The sequence below is a fragment of the Patiria miniata genome, unplaced genomic scaffold, assembly GCF_015706575.1.
Source record: "Patiria miniata isolate m_02_andy unplaced genomic scaffold, ASM1570657v1 HiC_scaffold_6, whole genome shotgun sequence".
Taxonomy (NCBI): domain Eukaryota; kingdom Metazoa; phylum Echinodermata; class Asteroidea; order Valvatida; family Asterinidae; genus Patiria; species Patiria miniata.
The window spans coordinates 2,524,568-2,551,067 of NW_024037073.1; the positions used below are offsets into that span (position 1 = coordinate 2,524,568).

General features: G+C 39.3%; 1 protein-coding gene across 1 annotated transcript; it reads left to right on the forward strand.

Annotated features, from left to right (window-relative positions):
- Nucleotides 1-127: 127 nt before the first annotated feature.
- Nucleotides 128-24,888, forward strand: LOC119743141 (BRISC and BRCA1-A complex member 2-like). The gene is made up of 11 exons (XM_038219502.1): nt 128-321; nt 3,383-3,459; nt 4,250-4,347; nt 5,290-5,475; nt 6,722-6,793; nt 7,982-8,082; nt 9,900-9,999; nt 13,168-13,238; nt 22,745-22,827; nt 23,572-23,725; nt 24,540-24,888. Exons 1-11 carry the CDS (start codon nt 206-208, stop codon nt 24,604-24,606), a joined length of 1,125 nt encoding a protein of 374 aa, XP_038075430.1. The 5' UTR covers nt 128-205; the 3' UTR covers nt 24,607-24,888.
- Nucleotides 24,889-26,500: the final 1,612 nt, after the last annotated feature.

Consider the following 26,500-nt stretch of genomic DNA (forward strand, 5'->3'; position numbering starts at 1 on the left):
ACAATTTAAATATTAAAATATCCTATTCTGAAATTGTATTTCCAAATACATTTTTTTTCTTAAAGTTTTGATTCTACTTGAAATATTATTTAGGATTGTTAATAAGAAAAATTATTATATTCATATTCTTAAATATGGCAGCTTCCATGATTTGACGGAAGTCCGAGTTTTTACTGCAGATACTGGTGGAAAAGTGAATACAGTAATGGATGTCTTGGATTTTTTGGACCCTCAAGTAGGGAAATATGTAGATGCTTTATTAAGAGAGAATAATGTTGGTGTTTGCGGAGGACCACTGTATGTTTCAGATCCGAAAACTGGGTATGTAGTTTAGTGCAGCTGTCTGACTTCCATTCATTGCACAGGGCGCCCTCACTCTGTACCGGGGGGAGGAGGGGGCGGGGGGGGGGGGGTGCCGGGCCCGGGGAGGCCGCCGGCCTAGCGCGAACTGTCGTCTGGGTTCGCTCGTACCCCCCGCCCTGCAAACAGGACGCTGGGATACCCTGATGAATTCACGCTCTGATTCATTGGTTGGATTTTGCGTGACCTGTGACCTGCGCGTCATCACCGTCATGACTCTGCAAGGTTTGAAACGGTCGTTAAAACTGATTCATTACTCTTTATTCCAGTTTACAGATGCTTTTTTTTTCGTTGAAAAGCGTAATAATGTAGGAAATTCTGTAAAACTTATTTGTGTTGTAAATTTACAATTCCTGTCACTTGCTCAGGCTCCATTTCGAATCACGAACGGTTGGATTGCATTATGCGACGCTCAAAATTTTGTCCACATGGTTCTCAATGAAACAGAAATCACATCCGGTATGAAACGTGTGCATTTCCATGGGAAGTTTTCGGATAGCATTTGCGCACATTGTCTAACTGCGGTTTTGAACAGCTGCAGCCAGATGCTTTATACATAGGTCATAGGCCACTTCCTTCACAAGATTCTGTGAAGCTCATCAGAGTATCCCGGTCCTACTAAAGCGCGTCAACAAGCGTCAACAAGCGTCAACAAGCGTCAACAAGTTTTAGTAGTCGTTAAGTGCGCGTCAACAAATTTTGTATAGGCTTTTGAACAATAAAAACAGCTTTATATGGTAGAAAAAGCAATAATGAACATCTTCTGCATATCAATTAAAGTTAAAATTACTTAAAAAGTGGTTTTCCAGCGCGAAATCTACGACGGGTTTTTCGGTTTAGTATTGGCCGCCATCTTGTTTGAGATCTACATACTACGCATGCGTGGAGTGTACCATTCACACATAGGGGTTTCTTTATACTATACGCTTTGCGATACCTCGTTTGGTTTTTGCATTGGGATTTTTTGGCAGACATTAAGAACAGTGTCAGTAGGCATAATTTATAATTGAAAAAAAAATAGTTTTCCGAATTTTTAGAATTGAATATTTTCGGCAAACGAGGTATCGCAAAGCGTATCGTATAAAGACACCCCTATGCGTGAATGGTACACTCCACGCATGCGTAGTATGTAGATCTCAAACAAGATGGCGGCCAATACTAAACCGAAAAACCCGTCGTAGATTTCGCGCTGGAAAACCACTTTTTAAGTAATTTTAACTTTAATTGATATGCAGAAGATATTCATTATTGCTTTTTCTACCATATAAAGCTGTTTTTATTGTTCAAAGGCCTATACAAAATTTGTTGACGCGCACTTAACGACTACTAAAACTTGTTGACGCTTGTTGACGCTTGTTGACGCGCTTTAGTAGGACCCGAGTATCCCAGCATCCTGTTCACAGGGCGGGGGGTACGAGGGAATCGTCTGGGTGCCTCTTCCATTTGAAAAATAGGGGTGTTTAAAATGTTGGGAAGATAAACATATGCTTTCAAGTCTTAATTTTAATGCTTTCATGTTGGTTTCCACAGGCACAGGGCAATCGTGTAGTAAGGCCCCTGTTTTGTTTTGATCAAATTATAGTCAAGAATGGTTTTTATTACTCAACAATGACATTTTCAACCTTAAGCATATTTCTCTGAATTATGACAACTTTTTGGTAATTTTTGAACAGTTTCTCGGGTAGAAATTACGATTTTCCTACACAGTTTACGGTTGGTGCCATCTGATTCAGCGCGCCTTGTGCACTCACGGTACATCGCGCGGTGTCCCCATCTTTATTTTCGTGTTGCATTTTGTCATTGTCATCGTCATTTTACCCCCAAATTTCCCTAAAAAATGCAAAACCCTGCCCTTTATCTATGACATACCTGTATGTTCTTAATGTCGCCAACTAGTTTGGTAGGTCAAATAATTTCAAGCATATGAGGGTATTTCAATGACAGTTTTATGTAATTCGTTGAGTCTTAATTTTTGTATATCTTAATGCAATCTTTTAATGAAATATGTGATTCAATATCTTGATCGTAAGGCTAGTAGGAAAAACTGTATCCACAGAGTTTAATGTTTTTTACAGCGTTTTTTCTTTTGCAGTATACATTTTACCAACAATGATTCATCTTGATTTTGACCCTTGTAAATCTGCCTGGTGCAGTAACACTTTTTAATCTTCACTTGATTTAGTTTGACTTAGTGACCAATGTTTGTCCTTTCTATTTTTATTCATCATTTTTTTAGTAGTATGAGTTTAATGTAATTTAACCGCAATCCAGCTTTTGGTTGTCATGGTTGAATAAAATGATACACCATTTCAAATCAAATCAAATCAAAGTGGATTTTGTTCCCTAAGTTATATAGGAACCGGGCCCGATCGCCCAGGCACAGCCACAGACATTATTCAAGCTTTTGTTCTATACAAAACGTGTATATAAGTTCAGTATCGAAAGACCAATTCTGTAAAAGAATGTTGAAAATCCAGAGATTAGGCCCAAAAAAAAAAATAGTGCTGCTTTCAGTTACCCTACCTACCCTGTTTTGACAGCCTCTACCCTATTTTCTTTTAGGGTGGGAGAAATGAGGAGAACCCCCGAAAACCATCAATTACTACCTTTTACCCTTTACTACCACGCAGACACCTCCATATGATGATCGTACACAAACAAATTGCCAAAGAAAAAAATCCCTGTCTACCCACCCTATTTTCAAATGCCATGAAATCGGAAGCAGAACTACTTTTTTTTTTAATTCCGTACTTCAGGGGTCTAGTTATTCTGTAATTTCGGGCCAAAGTCAGACGACTGGCGGGCAGGAAAAAAACACGTAGCATCCATATGTGCTTAAGGTCATGGGTCATGATACTCATGGTTTCCACTGCGCGTTCGTCAACTTTACCAAAGTGCATGGGTGGCTGTTGCCTGTCATTCAATAATTATCAGTCTTTACTGCACTGCATACATGTACGTGCGCTGTTGACCAGATTTGAATGACAGTGAATTGTTTTGTTTGTTTCTTCTCCCCATAAAGGAGGCACACAATTGCAAAAAAGCATTGCTGTGATCGCTTCAAGATTCAGATTCCATATGCGGGAAATACTGTGACTTGTAAGTATACATACATCTGAATTGTTAAGTAGAAGAAAATGTAGGGATGCTGCGTAGCACTGTGTAGAGCATAGAAAATTAATAGTTAATGTGGAAAAGTGGTTTGAACGTGGAATTCTCCCATTCAAAACATGCAAGAACACCACCCCATGAAGAAGGACGGAGATCCGAAAGCTCGGGTACAACAGCTAATCCGATGAGCACTGTTCTACATTAACTATTAATTTTCTATCATCTGAATTGTTACTTGATGCCTCTGGTTGGTCACATCAGCCAAATATTTTTAGCTTGGGAAACCCCAGCTCTGGTGCTCCTTAGAAATTCAACAATTGAAGCTAACGGGATGAATCTATGTCACAGATCTGAGGTCTACAATTTTCAACATGACCTGTCAAAAAATTGCCATTTTTCTACCCTGTATTTAAACAATCCATCATTTGTATGTGGAGGAAACTCAATTTTTCTTAGAGTTGATCCATAATTTTCCTTACAAGTTTTCAAACTAAATCATTTTGGAACAAAAAAGCTTGCATGACCAAGTACCTCTGCCAACCCCACCAAAAAGTCAACAAAAACTAATTGCGAGGTCAGATCTTTCCACCTCTGCTGTTTTTGGTGTACCGTAGTTCGTTTCATGCTTTGGTCTTTATCTGTTTATACGTCGGTGTCAGTTTTAGTTATAACCTTTGATTGGTTTTGTTTTTGGAAGGACAAAACCATTCATTAACAAATAGCCAAATTAAGACACACTTATTGATACATGTATAAAATGTGTTGTTACTGATGGCAGGGCAAGTTATTTTTGACAGCATGCACCCATCAGATCCACCCGATTTCATCTTCACTGACCAAGACTTGGGATTCATGCCCGAAGTTGAAGAAATAAAGGTCAGTCTTCACTTGATTCAGCTGGATTTCTTCTTTTTTTTTTGGAAGGAATGTCATTCATTACGTCATCAAAGACACCAGGGCCCAATTTCACGGTGCTGCTTAACGGTTAGCAGAAATGTTGTGCTTAGCATAGCAGACAAATTTGTTAACCTTAAGCACTATTTCACGGCGTGGATGGGCTAACGGAGATTGCATGGAGATTTCTATTGTTACATTACTAAGTTAAGAACAAATTTCCTCTGAAGTGAGCATGCCTTTCGCTGTGCTTATGCTTACAGTCTCCATGAAAATAGACGGAGGCTCTGACAGCACAAAATCATGTGCTTAGCAGCGCCGTGAAATTAAGCCCAGTTGTGATGGACATTGCCAGTTTCCCCTCGATCGACTACCAGTGTGGTAGGCAAGCGTTTGGTTAATTAGTGACTACGTTATACATTGTAAACTAGACAGTAGGGCATATTTTAATGTAAATATCCGCAAATTCTTTATCAAATGGGGGTAATGGTCACCTACCTGTGCTGTGTACGGTTGTCATAATTGTGCAGACCCAGCACTGGGCGTTGGTTCCATAATATCACAGTTTTTGCTATCCATCACAGCTTTTAAGGCTTGCCTTCTACATACTGCATGGTGCACTATACGATCTTTGCCTACAGCAATGGGAATGCTCATTTTCCGGTACCTAGTTGTATTTCAGGTTGCGAGAGAGCCCTGTTTTATAACCCAAATAATGTACGGTACATATTTTTAGTTGCACTTCTTTAACCCAAATACTTGGAGATCCTTTCAGTCTACACGGAGGGTTGGAAGGATTTTTCAGCATTGTGACAGGGAGATCTCAACCACTGTTGAAATTTAGAGTAAGAGAATGTTCCAATGGGATCCTGTAGATCCAAAGTTGTGAATTCAGCTTCCTTCCTCCCTTCCATTCTTTTTCAGAGCCTCGTGAATTGGGATGCCGAGGACACCAAATCGCTGACCCTGGTGATTCGAGAACTGCTAGGTACCTACAAGGAACATCAGAGAAAACTGCTAGGAGATAGACTTCAGTTTGAATACAACTCACTCCTGGAAACTGGCAAATTCACTGACATAGAGGTTTACCACAGCAGGAAAACCGCTAGGGTAAGAGTAATCTCGGCAGATTTTTACTAAACCAAAACTTTGGCTAAACAATACTTTGTGCTAAGCAGCTGTACACCATACGCTTATTTTGAATGAAATATATTAACCCTAACCCTCCTCCATCCTCCCAAATCAACCAGGCGGTTTTGGAGGATTCTGGAGGATTGAAGCTGAACGAAAAACATGTGTCATTTGATTTTGGAGGATGCAATATATTGAGTTCATAGGCTGTGCCTTGCATTGTTAATGTTCAGCCATGCATAATGGAGGCCCACATTATCGTAGATATCATCCGCTTTGCTTCTAGATAGCATTGGCACCGCCTCAACATATTACAATGATTGTTGGAAGATTTTGAAGGATTGAGGCAGTGGCCACCCCTCCTTTGAATATAGTCAAGAAATAAAGGAGGATTTCGGAGGATTGGGCCTGGTGACAATTGGATGATTTTGCAGGATTGAGGATGGTTCCTAGCTATGAGGGCCTATAGGCAGTTAGGGTGAAAGAATTATTGTTCATGCTATTCAACAAACAAATTTATTTTCTTTATTTTCTTTAACAAAGTTTGACAGTTGTCACCCTCCAGCACAAAACCAGTTCGAAGTCAAATGGCCGTATTTTGAGATACAACCTGTAATGTAGCCTATAATGTATAATATCTGATGAAAACTGAGAACTTAAAATACCTAAATATCCATCAGATTTTGTATGATTCCCATATTCTGTACATCATTTGAAAGCTTATTCAGTGTCAATCAAATTAGGTTTTGCCCTGCACCGACGTATAAACACTGTATACTCAGTGTGTTACCTCCCGAGTGAAAGTTGGAAAAAATCACGCGGGTGAGACTCGAACCCACGACCTCCTGCTTTCTAGTGCAGATGTCTTACCACTCGACCACCGAGCTAACGGGATCAGTTGGCTGGTTCGAAATCTGATGTACATAGCAGCGGACACCGCATAAACTATTCACATCACCCCGACACAAAATTCCATCTTATGAATTATTGAATGTCTTTTCCAATGATCCCAAAATCACAGTATGCTAAAATTGGTCCAAGTGACTGGTTTTGTGTGGGGGGGGGGGGTTCGCATTTGAGTGTTCGAATCTTCAAGTAGACTGCTTCCCGGTCCCCATATTATTGGTTCTAAAAGGTGAGTTTTATTCATTTTTGTACTAAACGCAACTGACTATACGTTCATGTATCCTTAGATGATCCTTTTTGTTTTGGTAAATCTTTTCAGGGTCCAACCATCGTTAACTTCCTCATCAGACTTCCTGTGGACTTCTCAAATATCCCAGAATTCCTTGTGAAGGTAAAATATAAGTGATTCACAATACTGTGCAGCACCACATATCTACCAGTGCATTATGGGCAAAAGTTTACATCCCTGCCATTGACCTCTATTTAACTGGACTGCCTGACAATGCTCAGGCTTTGAAGCAGCCATCCGCCATCTTGAGTCACCCGTGACATGCACACAGTAAAAGTGATTTTTTTACGGGTAGTTCGTGGTGAATTTTTCTTCAGAGTATTAAAAGGCGGCGAAAATATGAACTGTATTGTTTGGTTGGCTTTTGAGATTTAAACAGTCCTATTCCTAGGACTGGCCAACACACAACGAATAATTAGTTTTGAGGGAAGTTGTTGAAAGTGAAAAAAAAAACTCCTTGACTGCAAACGGTGTTGGTTGGGGATCTAAGATGGCATATTAGTTGCTTCAAGGTGCATTGGCCAATTGGCATGTAACAGCCAGGCTAGTTAGTATAGATGTCAATGATCCGTGCACCAAACTCTTCCTTTTGGACAAAGACTTCGCAGTTTTAACATTTTCCATGTCACACATGATGTAAGGTGTTTTTTTTAGTAATAACGATGAGTGTATTTATAGCACTTCTAATGTGTTGTGCGGCACTGCATATAAACAATAATACAGGTGAATAGCAAAATAATTATGTGCAGGATGTCAAAAGTGAAGTTAAAAAGTGGAATATTCAAGATAAACGCTTGGTGGCGCAGTTTTTCTTTAATTGCGTTGTAGCTTTTAAAGTTTCATTTTTTTATCGCACCTTTTAAAGTTTGTGTGAAACTTGTTGCGTGAAACTTGTTGCCATTTTTGAAATCCCATAAGTGTATTGTGTTTTGCTTCACTTTCAGAACCACACAAACACACATACTCACAAAAGAGATTTATTCACATGGTGCTACCGCAAACTTATCTTGTCTTAGTATCTTTCCACCATGCAAACCTTCAAATCTCATCTATAAAAAATTAGTAACCAAAAAAGTAATTGAAGCCTTATGTTTGTGTTAACATCATACAAGATCTTGATTGCAATGGTCACGTGATCAAGACATCTGCACTAGTAAGCAGGAGGTCATGGGTTCAAGTCCCATCCGTCAATTTCTGTCACGTGCGCTTTGTCAGCACTCGGTATACAGTGCCTATAGCAATAGTGAAGGGCAAAACCTAATATTGAAAAAGTTTGTGTTTGATTTCCAGGACAACCCTGGTGAGGATGCAGCCATCCTATTGGTCAGTTTCCAGAATCAGGAAGCCACTAAGGTGTCCCCCCAGCTCTACTTGTCTCCGAGAGTTGAACAGTAAGTGATCTGCAACCCCCATTTTATTCCAGTACTTAAAACAGTCCAAATCGATTTGGAATAGTCATATGGACTTTCATGCACAATTTTCCCTTTCACCACTTCACTCCAGGTTTATTTTTGCTGAAAATTTCGAAATTTTCGAAAGGCAAAATTTCCCAGCCGACTTCTGATATACAGTCATATTTACAAATACTGATTTGCAAGAGTGGTTTCCACAGTATTTGTACAATATTTCTTGCCGAAACCTCATATGTTTCAATACTCCGGTGTGTGCACTGGAGTGTAAATTGTACAACAATAGGCTGTGCTCAACGGCCCACACAACGGTCAGCCAGAGATGTAGTCGAGTACTTTCCGAGTACTGTCCGAGTACTTTGCTACTAAATATTGAGCTGTTTCTTGTAAACAACGCGAGAGAAACATTGACAGTAGATAGCAAATGTTGTTAGCGTTTGAAAACAAATAAACCTGAGACTTCAGCTATATCAAAAATACATTTTCAATTCAAATTTTGGGACGGAAGCACTCGAAAAGTACTCGGAAAGTACTCGGCGAGTACTTTTCAAATGCTTTTGTCTCAAAAGCTTAGTTTTTACAAGATTCAGATTGTCCAAAGTCTTTAATTCTTTTGGTAAGAATTTACTGTCCAATGTGTGTATTATGCAACTTTATCCATACCAAAACCATCTTAATATCTGGAGGTAAACCTGGTACTCGGAAAGTACTCGACTACAACTCTGCGGTCAGCACACAGTCCACCTCTACAGATACACGGACTACAGACTACACTTTGTGTTTGTGAACATAAGGCATGAAGGATTGGCTGTAACATTTGCTGTTGATTATAAGATATTGCATAGCTAAGATTTTCTTTTAGCATTTCTGCAAAAAAAATTGCTGATTCCTGTACAGGGTGAGTAAAAAAAAAACGAAACCCGAATGTCAGGACTATTGTTTCAGTGAAGTTCTGCATGTAGCACTTTCAAATTCTAGGATATAAAAGCCCAATTCATAAGCTTTCTTTTAGTGCAAGAATCATTCAAATCACTCATGTACTTTTCAAGTTACGGAGTTTTAAACACAACCATCATTATAAGGTTCTGTCCACAGATCACAAAAAAGTTCAGTGTTCTTTCAGCAAAACGAACACAGATCACATAGGGATGCATGTGAATTGTTTTCGTTTTGCTGAAAGAACGCACACCTTTTTAGTGATCCGTGGACAGATCTTTAAAACGGGGGTTGTGTTTAAAACTCTGTAACTTGAGAAGTACATGAGTGATTTGAATGATTCTTGTACTAAAAGAAAGTTTATGAATTGGGCTTTCATATCCTAGATTCTATCCTTCACCAAAACAATAGTCCCGACATTTGGGTTTCGTTTTTTTACTCGCCCTGTATTGTAAAAGAGGTATTTTCCTCCCATAACGCATCAAACAATCTTCTTCAAACTAGTCAGTAATACATCATGTGTGCAGAACTCCAGAAACACGTGTCTGCTGACAGACTCCTAACCATGCATCATCAGCAATCTAATTTCAGGCTGTTAATTGTTCTATACTTAAACCTCCACTGCAGATGACTTACACCATACCTTAGAATGTCAGTCCGAAACAGATTAAGAAACAGCTCCAAAATGAAGAATTTAAACTTATGATTTTCAATTTTTCACTAACCCATGTAAAGCATTATCAATTTACTAGTGCAGTTCTCATCCCAACAGATTCCAACAAACCCTAGTGTTGGAGTTTGGATGGGGGTTGTTAAGGTTAAAGCTCATGGAAGATTATCTTTTGTCTTCTTTTTATCCACAGCGTTTTGGGCGGGTCTGCGTCCCTTCGTATCCCAGCATTCCAAAATGGAGGCTGTCTGATGGATTATGTGCCAAATGTCTGCCAACTCCTGGAAAACATGGTAAAAACTTACCCCCGGTTATAATTATAAGGTCAACCAATTTTATCCTCCAGCAGTTCAATCATTTATAGTCTTTTGGACTTTCATGGGTTTCTAATATCTATAAATAAACTGAGTAATTGAATTGAATTGAATCACAGTTTTGTGGTGCATAAACATTAAAAACATAAATCAGATTCATCCAGATTGATGCAATTTATTAAACCGACAACATTCAGTATCTAAATTGCATTGTTAACATTTCTAATAACAATAAAAATAACAATAATGATGTGCAAGTTGATAAAAATCCCGTAAATATGATGATTACTATAACTTTCCCCGAAACTCACTAACACTTACCATATGGGGTTTATGGGGTACCACTATTGTTCGACCCTAGTCCCCTTCTTTTGTTCTCCTTTGTCTCCTAAGAAATCTCAAAACACATAGCTTAAGGGTCATGGGGTACTTCAATTTCTGAAGACAGGCTTGCGGGGTACCATTGTCCCTATTGTTGCCCTTTGTTCCCGGTACCCCGTAAGTGCCAATATGTAAGCGCAACCCTTCCTACGCAGGACCTTGAGTGCAAATGTAACAAACCCTCCTATTGTTTGATCAGTCACAGACAGTCAAAATATCTTCCACTTCCCCTGCCTCAGAGATGTAGTCGAGTACATTCCGAGTACTGTCCGAGTACTTTATTTGCTACTAAATATTGAGCTGTTTCTTGTAAACAATGCGAGAGAAACATTGACAGTAGATAGCAAATGTTGTTAGCGTTTGAAAACAAATAAACCTGAGACTTCAGCTATATCAAAAATACATTTTCAATTCAAATTTTGGGACGGAAGCACTCGAAAAGTACTCGGAAAGTACTCGGCGAGTACTTTTCAAATGCTTTTGTCTCAAAATCAAAAGATTCAGATTGTCCAAAGTCTTTAATTCTTTTGGTAAGAATTTACTGTCCAATGTGTGTATTATGCAACCTTATCCATACCAAAACCATCTTAATATCTGAAAGTAAACCTGGTTCTCGGAAAGTACTCGACTACAACTCTGCCCTGCCTTGCATTTGTATGTAGGCTAGTACAAAAAAGCCAGTCAGCTCACATTCATGTAAACACTTTGACTAGTCAAATTCCGTCAACGGACGAAAGATGTAACTGGTACATGTAGGTACAGCTGGCATATCAGTCACCTCCAGTCAAAGCATGGCTAGATATCAAATGAACATGGGAATTCATAATCTTAACTGTTAAAAACATTCACTTGACGGATATTGAGCATGAACGTTTGTTTCCAGTCCCATTATTGAATCAAATAAATGGAAAGGTACCTTTGTGGAACTCGAGTTAATGGTCACATGAGGGCCTCAATAACGCCAGCTGATAGAGACACCGTGAAAGTGTCGCAAGCTCCTGCTACTAGCTCTTTAACCCTAACTCCCTAGGCAATTTGCTAGGATGCAACCTCAATCCTGCAAAATCCTCCAGCTGCCTCCATGTTAAAATTGCAAACAGCCTCAATCCTCCAAAATCATCCGTTATTTCTTGAGTGCGGTCCTTAAAGGGTGACCAATGCCTCTGAGGCAGAGCCAGTAACATCCTGGAGCAGTGCGGAGGATTTCAAGTATAATCTAAACCTAAATGTCTGCACAGCTGAAAATAAACAACACAAGTTCTGGCCCAAGACCTTGACACAGTGGACACAGTGTACCCTCCAAAATCAGTCACACATTTTTGCCATATAGCCTCAATCCTGCAAAATCCTCCATTATGCGAAGAGGATTTTGGAGGATTTAGGAAAATGCGGGTTGATTTTCCCCAAAAGGTACCTTTTAGTTTATTTGATGGATATTGACTGCTGTGATGGCATAGCTAAATTTGCCAGCCAGAGAAGGAGGGCTTTAGCTAAACTCGATAATTTTCAATACGTTAAAAAAGTGCACAAATTGTACAACACCAAATTCAACTTTGCAGGGGTACAAAGAAAATTAGATCAAGATGGTGACGAAGGGGAGAGAATCTGTTAGTTTTTTATTGTTGAGTGATTGCTAAATGTGCAATACAATTTCACAACACCTTTGTAATTCCAATGTACAGGGTGGTGCAAGAAGAAGGAAACCCACTTTTGACAGGAATTTTAACCTACTTTATGCTGAACGTATTGTTTTTTATAATGTAGTGAAGTAAAGCTCTTCAATCATACGTGGTGAAAAAATCTTTACAAGAATCGCAAGAATGGTGTTAATATGATAATTTGAATACAAGTCACCAAACTCACTGTTGTCCACATGTAAGTCTAGTGTAGTGTTTTTGGTCTTCAAATTAAGCTCCGGAGCTCAGTCAAGCAGATGGAATAAAGCTGTTCTTGGACAAACGGGTTTGGCACATAAACATTTTAAACTACCATATCTTTAAAGGAAATGTACAACATTTGCTGTTGCTTCAATTTTCAGAAATAAATGGATTTGAAGGATCAGTATGTTAGAGCAAATATTGTTAAACTCAATTGTCTCGCGTTTTGGGCTTGTAGATGCTGGAAAAACCAAGAAAACCATTCATGTTCTTGTAGTCCGGTTCCCTGACCCCTCTTAAGATGAAACGGAGAATTTATAGACTTTGTGGGAATCGTAAGGTCAGAGAATCAGTCTAGCAGGCTTGTACCTCTTCACAGGTGTGTAATCAATTGCAAAGAGTTTTTGCAGCACAGAGTTTGCAAGCAGTTTTTGAAAAAGCCAGTTTTCTCCAACGCTGTTTGGTCGACCAGCATTGGATAAATACCATTTTTCTTGAAAATGTCGGCACACCAGGAGCCACGATTTTTCAGGATGCTTTAGACTGTCATTCCCTAACAAGCCAGTAAGGTATTTTGTGATTGCTTGATCGTTTCGTTTTGTGGTGTTTGCAAATGTTGTATTTTCCCTTTAAACATCAGTATATTAATACCATCATATTGAATTTTTTTCTAATATGCTCAAAAAGTAGGTGAACATTGCTGTCAAAGGTGGGTTTCCTTCTTTTTTCACCACCTAATATATATACAACTATAATATGTACAACAGTGTGCAACTGTGCTAGACATACGGTATCTCTTGTTAAAATTTATTACAATAAAAGCTTTATGAAGGATTCTGAAGTGTTAAGACATTTACAAATATTTGTACTCTTTCTGATTACCTTCTAGGTTGACCAGATTGTCAAAGGGTTTCAGAAAAGGAAGGAGTACATCTCGGCATTTCTCAGTCATTACGGCAGGTGAGATTGAGTTTTAAAGGTATTTTATGATCACTTGCTTTTTGTAATTTTGTTTGGTTCGAAGCCACAATATTGCTAAAAGTCTCAAGTTGGGTGCATACCTACTACATTGTTGAAGTTTCAGCTCAGTGGATTCTAATACATTTTTAGAAAACGGAGAAAACAACCACACATTTTTTTCAGGTCTCAATATTGGTCTCTATTGCTATTGCATGGAGAAAGTGTGCCCGCTTCAATGATTGAAGGGCCCAACAATTGTTTTCTTTCAGACAAGATAAAGTATCATTTCAGGCAGATTAATTTTGCAGGGAAGTTGGTACCCCCCCTATGTTTGGTCAGTCTACCTGGTAACAACCAATGTTCTATGTGCCTTTAATCTGTGATGCTGAGGGCTTCTGAAGTTCAAACTCTCTCCATGATCCAAAAAAGGAGAAACGTTCAGAAGACGACCCAAAGCCAATATTTTTTGAGTGTGAATTTAAAGCAAATTTATCCGTGGAACCTGTCAGAAAGGGGCTAAAATGCAACTTTGCACTGATATGTACATTATAAATGAACCATTTTGAAACATGGACATCAACCACATTTGTCAAATGATTTTTAGCCCTCATCCCTTGAATTATCCTCAGCATGGACAGTACATTACATCTCTAATTTGTTGAATGTCACTGTCTGCTGTTTGGGCATATGAGCTTTTTAGCAACCTTCCTATAAGCTTCATTTCTCCAGCAATAGATGATTGTATTAAGCCAGGAATTGCAGGAACGCACAGCATGAAGCAATGTCAAAATACAGGAATTTACCTCAGCAATGAGCGCGTATGAAGGTAGCCATGTGACACAGACAGTGCCTGTGATAATCAGAAACGTTTTGAGAGATTTGACATTTGAGCGATGCAGCTGAACCTGGGCATCTTCAGCATTGATCTCAGCTGCTGCTATACGCCGTGCCTGATGCCTGGCGATCAAAAGCAATCTTCCGTAGAGGATAATGACACTGAAAAGAAGCAGTGTTACCATGGTGAGACAAAAAGAGAGGGAGAGATTGTCTACTAGATTTGAATACCCGTTGGCGTATTCTAATATTAAATGAGTGACAAGGTGAGAGAGGCAAAATAAAAGTGCACATGTCAAGCCGATGTATGCTCGTCCTTTGGTGACAAGAGTTGGTAGCCTCAGAGGTTGCGAAACCGCTATGTATCGGACCACAGTTATCATAGCCAGAGTGCACAATCCCAGCAGTTGACGGAATTCAATCAGTGCCTGTAGTGGGTTCGCCATTTTGATGTGCAGTATGAGAATTGCCTCAAGAAGTCCAAAAAATCCCACTCCAACATCGGTTATTGTTAGAGCGACAAGCAACAGCTTAGTGACGTCATGCATGTCATGTATGCGATGTAACACCAGCAGAGAAAACAAGTTGCAGATGAGACAGAACAAGTAGATTGGACCTAGAACACACACTTTGAGAATGTTTGAGTTCACGGCACATCCATTGTCAATGTTAACAAAGCCTGACGATGATGAGGCCTCATTGAGTCCTGATACATTTTCCATTTTTTTAGTTAATACAGATCTTTGTTATCCTCGTCCCTTCGTTGGCCGATGTAAATGCTTGAATCTCTATCTTTGTGTCATTTCCTGATAATAAACATCGTCCAATATTGGCTAAATTCAGTCCCAGATTTGCTCTGAAATGTGGATAGAAGTATCAGTTTGGTGCAAGTTCCATAATTTGTCTGTTTTGTCATCCTAAACAATCCAGTTGGCTTTATAATATTTCATGTCCACAAGTGCCCATGTAGAATTGAGCTCATTGTCTGTAATAAAATCGCTGCAAAACCATGGAACTTTAGTGTTCCACATCAACATGGGTTTTGAAATTCTGTGCAAGAATTATGTTCAGGGTTCACTACAGTGGTTGGTCTTTACCCACTGGTCGTACACGAAGACCTGCACATCATGTTACTTTGTCATCAATCTCAATCCTATCTTATCTTGTCTTAATCTCAGTCCTCCAGGAAACAGTTCTAGTCCAAGAGCACAGCAGGACCGTATATTCTAGAAGTTTCTAGAGTTTTATGTCTGAGTGTACATCATTCAGCACTTTAATAATTCACAGACTTACATGTACTGCTGTCGACTTTGTCCTTTGATGGTGCTGAACTGCCGCTAATTTGGAGTTTTATTGGTGTAAAATGACGTAAAGTGCAGGTATTGCCAAGATTGGTTTAGTCGTGGTAAGCCTACCAGGAAGCTCGTCTGATCACAAAATTTGCATCTGAAGAAGGAAGTATCAATCCATACGACCAGCACCAGACCATCCTTGTCTTCCAAGCTATACTGCTTACACTTCTTCCCTATTCTTTGAAAGTCCTATAATACACGTGTAGAAACGAGGCAGATTGTTCTTATGTTTTTTTTTGCTTTTGAATTACCTCTGTGACGCAGCAAGAATTCTGCATCAGAAAATGTATCGTGGAAGGATAATAGCAACCACATGATTACCGCCCGATTTTAATGAGCAGTTTACGTCACCATCAGCCTCACAAGTCCATTAGCAGTTCAATTATTAATGTAAATGTCACCTGTTTGTAGCCAAATTAATGGTTCAGAGCACAATCGTATCAATAGATAATCCTTGTTCTCATTCTTGTTAGAGAGGTACAAGTCTGACAGATTCCCTTCCAACACAATCAAAATGCCAATTTATTTTCTTGAGTATAATTTGACTCAGCACTTTATGGTACTAGGGGACGACTAGTGGTCATTAGGGATATTGTCAAAACCTTTCAGTCTCCATCTGTCCACCTAAAAAAAAACACCTGAAACAGTTGAGACATTCAGGTGATGCAATATTATTGACAGTCACTGTGACCTCAGCCCAATGTGGTGTGGCTAACGTGCGCACTATCAAGTAGTATTAATTACTCCAGTCGGATCAGGACCGACAGTGAAAAAGATACATTGTAACAGTTTTCATGATACTGCGCGGTGATACCATGCGTTTGTTCAATAGCGGAGTTATTCTCAATGGTTATAGGACCGCCCTCTCCCATATCAACCCACTGAGTATGAGAGAGAGACAAAGATTTTGCAATACATGCCACGTGGGTAAGGGCAGGCACAAAAAAGTGATCACTTTGTCCAAGCCAGATCTTCAGTTTTTGTTTCGGGTCGGTTTTACCTTATTTTTGGTTGGGTCAGGTCGGGTCGATTTGAGGGAGTTAAGATCGTTTTCGGTTCGGATTCGGTTTATATTTCTAATGTTTCGGGTCGGTTTGACCTGGTCAACTCGACCCGATGCACATAATTAAACTTGATGTTTTAGAGTGTATGCTCCATCAATCGTCGGGAGATTGCCGGTGGATGCTGAGATTAAGAGGAATCCTTGGTGGTTGGTGGGGTGTTTGGTAGTCTGATGCAGAAATAGGACAGAGTCCACTGCAACGTGTCAGTAGGGAGCCAATTGCTAAGGCTATAGGTGACCCATAAGCATACTAACACCCATACTATAGGTGTACATCGACCAGTGATGTTACGATGACGTCATTTGACATCAGCTAAACTAAAACCTCATGGAGTTGATATTTTAAGTGTGCATTAAAGGATGTTATCAGCAAAAAAATTAAAGTGACACGATGTATGTTATATCTGATGAACAAAGATGCTAAATACAGAATTCGTATTAAATAGCTCATACAATTCTGAGAAAAATGTGTGATGACAATCATGACATCATCAATAAGTGCAATTTCGATAACACGCTGGGCAACAGTCTTCGCCCAAAAATTCATGTTGTAGCCATGAATAGTGACATTTATGTCTGTGACGTAGCACAAATTCTGCCTTGCAAAATGCGCCATGGCATCATCATGGCAACCAATTTATTGTTGACATGCAGTTTGCTTCTTGATGAGCACTGTAAGCCATCACCGGTCTCAGACCATTTGCAGACAATAAACCTGTCAGCCATTGATGTTTTCACAGTGCTTTAAATGTCTACTTTGCCAGGTAAAAAACACAATTTTCCCCAACAAACCTAAAGTTTACAAGTCTATGCTGTCCATTACTTTTGTTCATTATTAAATTTTCCAGGCAGTTTTTGCAGCATTATTAAAGGGACACTGGGTCCTGGAACAGTCCAATTGGGCTACAAAACGTGCTTTGAACGAGAGGATGTTAATCGGAAATAACATTTAAAAGTAGGATATAAACATCCACACAACTATCCTTTCAAAACTGGGCATTTGTGTTATTCCTGTATTAAGCGTGCGAGAACAAATTTCGGGGTCCACTTTTGCAACCCCTTAAATTCGAGCCGTTTGGGTGCCAGTTGTGATTTCATTTGACAGTGTTCGCCTTTTGCGGACGTTGAAGAAACCACTTTGTTTGCATTGGTGATTGGTCACCGCTGTTCCCGAGACACACAATGGTGTATATCGCGTACACTTAGATGAGAACGACACGAAAAACGTATTCGTACTCCATCACAATGGTGTATATCGCGTACACTGAGAACGACACGAAAAACATATTCTTGGTGTCCCATGTAAACAAGCAGCCGTCTTTTCTCGGGAACGGTAAGACATTAGGTTGGTTTCCTTTCAACCAGATGTTTGAAATAGGCTAAGTAAACAATCCAAAACATGAAATTTTCGGGGATTTCAAGACCTAGTGCCCCTTTAAAGAGTTTCCAAAAATGGTGTTGGGTGTTGGTAGAATTGGCTGTGTTGTAAAATTTGTTGAAGCTTCACTTTTAAACATGAAGGAGTCTTGCTTAATACTTACAGTACTGAAACCCCAATTGTGATATCATTTCTCACATGCTCTCTGGGAGTTTTTATAAGCCAAGTTGCACATTTCTAGCATAACTTTGCAGACAATCAACTTGTCAGTCATTGTTTACACAGCTCTCAGTTGAGATTTCTAGTCTGCTTTGCCAGGTAAATTGCAAAACTGTCAACAGTTAACTTGTAGCTTGTAACTCTGTGCTGTCACCCAGTAATGTTCATTAATTTTGCCGAAGCAGTTATTGCAGCATCAATTAAAGAGTTTGGTGGTGAGGGGTTAGTTGGTAGTAATAACTGTTGCTCTTCACTTTTTAACATCGGGGAATCTTACCTAAACTTATCGGTCCTGAATCCCATAATTTGGATTTTTTTTTTTTTTTTTTTTTTTTTTACATTCCTTGGGGGATTTTACATAGGAAGTATGCATTTGTAGCCTAACTGAATCAAATTATAGGGCCTGAAAGAGAACTTTAGCTTTTAGAAACAGATTCCTTCCCTGAAAGTTCCAACAAACTTCACAATTTTTTTTTTCATTGTTTCCTTGTAAATGTGTTGAGTGTCACTGCCTGCCATTTCGACAAATGAGCCTTTTGGCAATCTTCCTGTAAGCCTCATTTCTCCAGCAATAAATGATTGTATTAAGCCAGGAATTACTGTAACGTAGACTTTCAAACAAAGTGAAGACATACGTGTAGGAGGAACCTGTCTCGTCAGGTAGTGTGAGGCTAGGTATCCAAGTGAGACAGACAGCGCCTGTGATAATCAGAAATGTTTTGAGAGATCTGACATTTGAGCGATGCAGCTGAACCCGCGCATCTTCAGCATTGATCTCAGCTGCTGCTATACGCTGTGCCTGATGCCTGGCAATCAACAGCAATTTACCATACGCAATAATGACACACAGAAGTAATGTCACCACAATCAGAATATACGCTGCATAAAAAGACATTCCGAGTTTACCATGCATATAGGACAATATTGTTGCGCAAAGTAGTGTAGCAAGACAGATTATGGCTGCAAATGTCAAGCCGATGTAAGCTCGTCTTTTGGTGACAAGAGTCTGTAGCTTCAGAGGTTGTGACACTGCAATGTATCGGACCACAGTAATCATTACCAGAATGCACAGTCCCATTAGCTGAAAGAATTCAGCCGGACAATCCAGTGGATCACGCAATTCTGGGTAGAAATAGAGACAAGAAGCCAGCAATCCAAAGAATCCCACTCCAACATCGGTAATCGTTAGAGCTACAAGCAGCAGCTTAGTGACGTCATGCATGTCATGTATGCGATGTAACACCAACAGAGAAAACAAGTTGCAGATGAGGCAGAATAAGCAGATTACACCCAGAACACACATGGAAAGGATGTCCAAGAGAAGTCTATGTCCATTGTCCTCGTTTAAAAAGTCTGCAGATGGTGTGCTCTCATTGAATCCCGTTAAGTTTTCCATTTTTACTCATCACTACCTGTACTACACATTCAGTGTTGGAAGGGTTTGTGGCGTACAGGGACAAGAAGGCATGCAATTTGTGGTAGCACAGGGTCTAAGGTGTTAATCTATGAAATCCATCATTCCAATGACAACTCAAACATGTGCTTCATGTTTGGATTCAAAGGAGTAGGTTAAGTTGTACTTTCGCTTGTGTCACCTGCAAGTAATGAGCTGTAAGCTTCAGTCTCAAACTTGCTGTATGATAGCCTTCTACGTGCCTTTGATCATATCAGGCTTTATCATCTTCCAAAAATGTATTGCTTGTCAGCTGTATGACCCTTTGCACAAGTAGAATGAAGTTCACTGGGCGTTTACCTCATTATTTCAGAAAGTAATGTGTTCAAGAAAATTTGAACAGGATTCACTGCGGCATGCAGTTAGTCTGTCTTTTCATTGTACAGTTAGGCTTGCTTGATTTGTACCTTCAGTCCCGAGTTGTCTTCAAATTACATCACGTGCAGAAACAGTCCCACTCCGAGTATACCAAAGAAGAGTCAGATAGAGATTACAGAGTTCCATTTTGAGTGTGCATCAATCAGCTATCTCATCCCTTGCACACGACCACATCGTCTTCATCCAATAGCTGGGTTACATTGGTTTGAAGTGGAGTGATAATAGTGCACATCACACGGTACATTCAAACACTTCCAACTTGGCTTGCCATGAAGTACAGTCCATGTGAACAATTACTTCACAGTAGCTGAGCTTGTAAAAGAAATCAAGTCTTTTCCAGTGTGGAAGGCATATAAAGTGACATATGAGTCCAGCGTGCGCAGCACATATTCTGCTGCAAATATGCGTCATGGTCGAATCACGGCAACCAATTAATCGTTGAAATCCAATCTGCTTTTTAATGGGCACTGCAAACCACCGGTCTCAGATCATTTGCAGACAATTAACGTGTCAGTCACATGTGTTTACCCAGTGTTCTAAATTGACATTTATGCTGTGCCAGGTAATAGCGTTTGAAATTTGGTAGATTGCAACTCTGTACTGTCAATCACTGTTCCACTTTGATATAACTGTTCCTCCCGGAGGCAAGATACTGTAGCGTAAAGGACAATCATGGAGTCTTTCTTAATCCTAAAACTTCCTGAATCCCTAAATTGTAATATCCTTTTGTCTGCACTCCCTTCATAATTTCTGAAATATGCCCTTAGATGCACAGCAATTTGTTTACAATTACTTTTGTGGTACTGCAAGAATTCTACATCACAAAATGCATCATGGCAAAATCACGGCAACCAAATTTTACTGATATATGATTTATCTTGATTAAAGCTATAGTCCATCATTTGCAGCTATCCAAAAAGTAACTGGTGTAATTATTGTTGAAAAACATACTTGGTTGAAAGATAGTAAGGGGACTAAACTCCCTGTGAAATTATTCTTTCTGGCAAGTTGTCATTTTGAAGTAATCAACGAAAGAAGGCCTTTCCAATGGTGCTTCTTAAGACGCACCGTAGGAAAATTTTAATTAGTAGTTCGTTTTGTTATTCGGCGAAGCGCGTGCAAGCATTGGTACGACGCACACGCACGCACGGTTGCTATAATTCGTTGGATCAGTGCGTGTCTCGGACCCTGAATTCAGGCCCAATTCAAAACATGATTCAGCAACATTGATTTGAAATTGAGATCCTAGAATGCTGGTTTTTCTCAGAATATACAGCTGAAGCTGAGCTGAAACTTCATCAGGTTAGTTGTTCAGTACCCTTCTTTAGATTTTGAGCACTTCTTTTGCTTCAGTCGAACAAAATGCACAAATTACAAATGATGGACTCTATCTTTAAATAAGTAGCACAAACCATAATCGATACAACTTGGAAAGTTACTCGAGTACTCACGAGTAGTGTTTGCTACTCGTTCTACTCGTGGTTTTTAATCTACTCGAGTACTTGTTCTTGTGCGAGTAGAAGCAGATACTAACAATTTAGGGTTTAGGGTTCACAGCTTAATACGTCCCCTGCAAACGGGGAATCACTCCATCCTCTTTCTCAGTAGGTTTCCATTCGAGTTACTCGAGTACTCGTGAGTAGTGTTTGCTACTCGTTCTACTCGTGGTTTTTAATCTACTCGAGTACTTGTTCTTGTGCGAGTAGAAGCAGATACTAACAATTTAGGGTTTAGGGTTCACGGCTTAATACGTCCCCTGCAAACGGGGAATCACTCCCTCCTCTTTCTCAGTAGGATTCCATTCTTGTCTTCCCCCCCCCCCCCCCCCCCCGAAAAAAATTCAAGTAAATGACCCAAAATGTCGCACAGTAAGGATATCTCAGTGCTGAAGAATGTGGTGTAACTTGCACGCTATTTGCTTGTAAGTTACTTCACTGTATATGTGATTTTTCTGCTTTTATGGGAATTCGGTTAACTACTCATGAATACTCCACTACTTGCAAGTAGTACTCGAGTAGAAATAGCCACTATTTGCCTAGGCCTGATAATTGCCTAGGTCTGGTCACCTGTCTGACCACCATCTGACCCGATTGCCTACATATCTGTTCGCCTTTCTGAACACCAGTCTGCCACCTGCCTCTCCAACTGTCTGTCCCCTGTCTGACAGCCTACCCGTCTTGGCAACTTTCTGTCCATTTTATGGCCCAGCTTCCTGTCTCCCTATTTTTTCATCTGTCCGTCAACCTGTCCATCCACCTCCATGTTAACCTGATATATCCAACCGTCTGACCACCTGCTGGATCACCTCTCTGACGGCCTGTCTGTCCACCCATCTCACAACCTGTCTGACCACCCATTTCAGACATAAAACATATAAAGCCCTATTTGTATATGGACACTATTTTCCCATAATTTTAGAGATGGTATTCTCTTCACATGTGACATGTCAAAGTACCACCCACTTTTTATTTGCAGTAAAATTCTTACCCCATAATAGGGCCGCCTTTTTGTTAAGACGTCCAACAACCTGTCTGACCAGCCCGTCTGAACACCCTCTGTCCACCTGTCTGTCTACCTGTCTGTGCATCTGTCTGTTTACCTCCTTTTGTCACATGAGGACAGAAACCCCTCAGAACATTCTTCAACTTTCAAGAGGCATATATCCACATGTAAATACTGCAAAATTCTCCAAAATTTCCTTTTGGATTTTCAAGAACCTGACAGGGTTAGGGTCAGATGTCACGCATCGTGTGGACTTACCAGTGATTTGCATGAATGAAGCATTCCCAAAGCTTTAATGTATGGTCTCGTTATTTTTCTGTCATGTAGGGCGATACTAGAATATGATGCAGAGACTTTCAACAGGATTTCATTACTACTGGATCACAGTGACTTCTACTGTATCCTACACAGTGAGTAAAAGCAAAGGTTTAAAGGGAATGTACAACATTCGCTTTTGCTGGAATTTTCAGAAACAAATGGATTTGGAGGATTAGTATGTTAGACAAAATATTGTTAAACTGACTTGTTTCACATTCTGGGCTTGTAGATGCTGGAAAAACCAAGAAAACCTATCGTGTTCTTGTAGTCTGGTTCCCGGACCCCACTTACGATGAAACGGAGCAATTAATTCACTTTGGGGAATTGTAAGGTCAGGGAATCAGTCTAGCAGGCTTGTACCCCTTCATAGGTGTGTAATCAATTGTAAAGAAAAGTTAGAATAACTAAATATGAAAAATTAGGAACAGTTGTTGGAAAAAAGTCAGTTTTCTCCAACGCTGGTCGGCCGACCAGCGTTGGGAAAATACAGTTTTTCTTCAAAATGTCAGCACACCAGGAACCACGATTTTAAAGGATGCTTTAGAATGTCAAACCCTAACAATTCAGTAAGGTATTTCGTGATAATTTGATCATTTCGTTTTTTGATGTTTGCAAATGTTGTATCTTCCCTTTAACACGAATGTAACTCTTCAGACTTTATGCGGTTTAATGTAAGACAGTTCAGAAAAAAAAGGGAAGATAAGTGTCTTATTCGTAACATGTTAATGATGTTTACCAGATTAGCTAATTGTGTCTTGGCACCATACATTCAAACAAACCAACAGATTTCTTTCTTTATTTACTACCTGAGCATTATTTATCTTCGTTACTTTCAGTTTCCATTCCGACATTCTTCCCACGCGACCAGCCTCACTTTGAGCTTCAGTCTATTTACAACATGACTACTTATGGTAAGCTGATATCAGCCATAGTGAAGGAATATCCCTACAGTCCGCGATGGAGTGGCAACGAAATGGCCGAAAGGGCGAGGTAGGTTGCAACTCATTTGAGCTACTATTTTATGAACTCTTTGCAAAAACCAGCCGCACACGAGAGTTACGTGCTGAGCAAAAAGTCATTTGAGGCCCTTTGCTCAGCACGTAGCTCACAATATATCATCTTGTGCTGTCAATTTTTGCTGGGTTTTCTGCCTCGCGAGGCCTTGAGGCAAATATCTATCTTGTTTGGATTTATTTTGCCTTGCGAGGCCAAAAACTCACCGTGTGTGGTCATCCCGAGCTATACGTGATGAGCCAAAAAGATTAACTAGCCAATGAAAGCAAATTATTCTTGTTAGTCTGTCGCGTGATTTAAAGAAATGGGGACAAACACCAGCAGGCTTTAGGAGATTTGTACAAAAATATCTTAAAATCACGTGTACAGAGAACCTGATTTCATTGGCTAGTTAAGCTTTTAGCTCAGCACGTAGTTCAGGTAGACCACACATCAAATAGGAGGCAGAAAACTCCACAAACATTCACTGCACACTGGGATATTTTGTGAGTACCTGCTGAGAAAACGGCCTTGACAAGTTACTTTTTTGTTCAGCACGTAGCTGTCGTGTGAGGCAGGCTTTAGGAGAAACTTGAATGCATTGCTGCCATGTACGCTAGTGCTCATGCACAGAGAGTACTGCATTCACATTACCAATTTATTTGATATTCGCATACTATGATTTTAAAAATCCAGTAAAAAAAAAATCGTCGGGGTGCAGACAAAAGTTTGAGAAAAAACTGTCGTCAATGATGTGTCTGTCAAGTCCAGTGTTATCATCTGTTTCGTTGTTTTTCCCTCCATTTTGCAGAGTGTTCCTGGATCAGTGGATCCCAGAATTCAAGAGAACGTCCATGTCTGGAGGTCGAATGAGGTGACAGTTTCACGATCATGTGACATAAAGTGACCAATAGTGAACATAAACAATAGGATATTCTGTACATATAGGCTACAATGGCATTTCCATACAAATGAGTTTTAATTTTAACTGGCACAAATAACCCAGTGATGTTAATGCAATGATTTTTATAATCATGTATAGTGACCACGCAAAGAAATACATCAGACATGTTTCAATGCACAAGTTCATAGTGATCACTTATTTGCATTTGTTTGCCATTGTACAGGGTGAGTAAAAAAAAAGGCGGAACCCAAACCCCATAAAATACATTTCATGTTTTAAAAAGTATGTAGCACCAAAAATAATAATGACTGAAAAGCCAATTTCATAAGCTACTTTTAGATGAAAAAAATACTGTAATTGCTCGATCCGTTCAAAGAATATCACCATTTAAACACAATGACCCTTAAACCTGTCTCGTCCAAAAAAGGCAATTCATTGTGTGATTTGACTGTTTTTAACAACAAAGAAAATGACACAGAATACTTGTTTCAACAACTGTCACCAACCGTAGTACACAATATCTTTATTAACAACCCTGGTTAGGCAAACAATATGATTTATAACATGTACTTTTATAAAGGACGGGTCTCCAAAGGAATCCTGTTGAATATTTTTAACGTTTAAACTGAGATTTTATCGCTGGTGATGTTTGAAGACAATTGCGACCACGATTCTTGAAATCGCATTTTTTGGACGAGACAGGTTTTAGGGTCATTGTGTTTAAATGGTGATTTTTTTTTAACGGGTTGACCAATTTCAGTCATTTTACATCTAAAAGTACCTTATGAAATTGGCTTTCCAGTCGTCATTATGTTTGGTGCTACATATTTTTTTAAATATAGAATATAATTTTGGGGGTTTGGGTTCCACTTTTTTTGACTCACCCTGTAGTATTGATTGAATTTTTTAATTTCTACTCAACCTTTCGTTGTCAAGACATTTATTATGTGGGGCCTGTTGCCATTGATAACACAAGGATAAATTCTACCGAAACTGGTATATGGTTGAATCACATGCTACACCGTGTTTCTTAGCCAATATTGTCCGTCGTGGAAACAGAGAGCAGTTTTGAATTTGACAGAGGAGAAATGGTTGAAAACATGGAAGGTAACAGATTACATCACAAATTGTAGTTTGGAAATAAGCATTTGCAGTATTGCAATGCTAAGAGTTACTGGAGAATGCAACTCATTAAGATGTGCTTTATATTAGTCTATCTAGTTTCTACATTGTCCATTTTTGTTTTCTTAATTAAAGTAAACATTATGCCTCTCTTGCATGTATTTTAACAAGTGAGTTGCAATGCAGATGCGGACTTAATTCCGAACAATAGTGATGGCTGTATTAAATAGCCTCATGCACAGAAAATTAAACTGAAACATGTATTTGAAATCATTCATAAGAATTTTTTTTATCAACATGTAATATATCTTTCTTCAAGAGTATCAAATGTTGCATATAAAATGGTAATAAGGAAATAGCATTTTGGTTTTACAGGTTTTTTAAAATTAAAATTGCATTAGTCGTTTATCATCAAATGTAGACGAGTAATGACGAGTTGAAATGAAAGTGTTTAGTAATGTACCTGAGGTAATGTGATGTCAGTAATGTATTGTTCTAAAATCAGGCTACATTTCAACTGTGGAATGGAAAAGAATTCATGCCTAAAGTCATTTCTTTGTAGGTGAATGTACTTCAGTGTCTGGGTGTATTTAATGAAAAAATAGTAATGTTTGCTTTAATAATCACAAATTTGAAACTTCTGACATTTTCCACGAAACATACTCTCTGGCTTCTATTGGAATATCAGTGGTTTTTGGAAATGATTCAGTGCTCAAACAGTTTTGATGTTACTGCACTCAATTTCT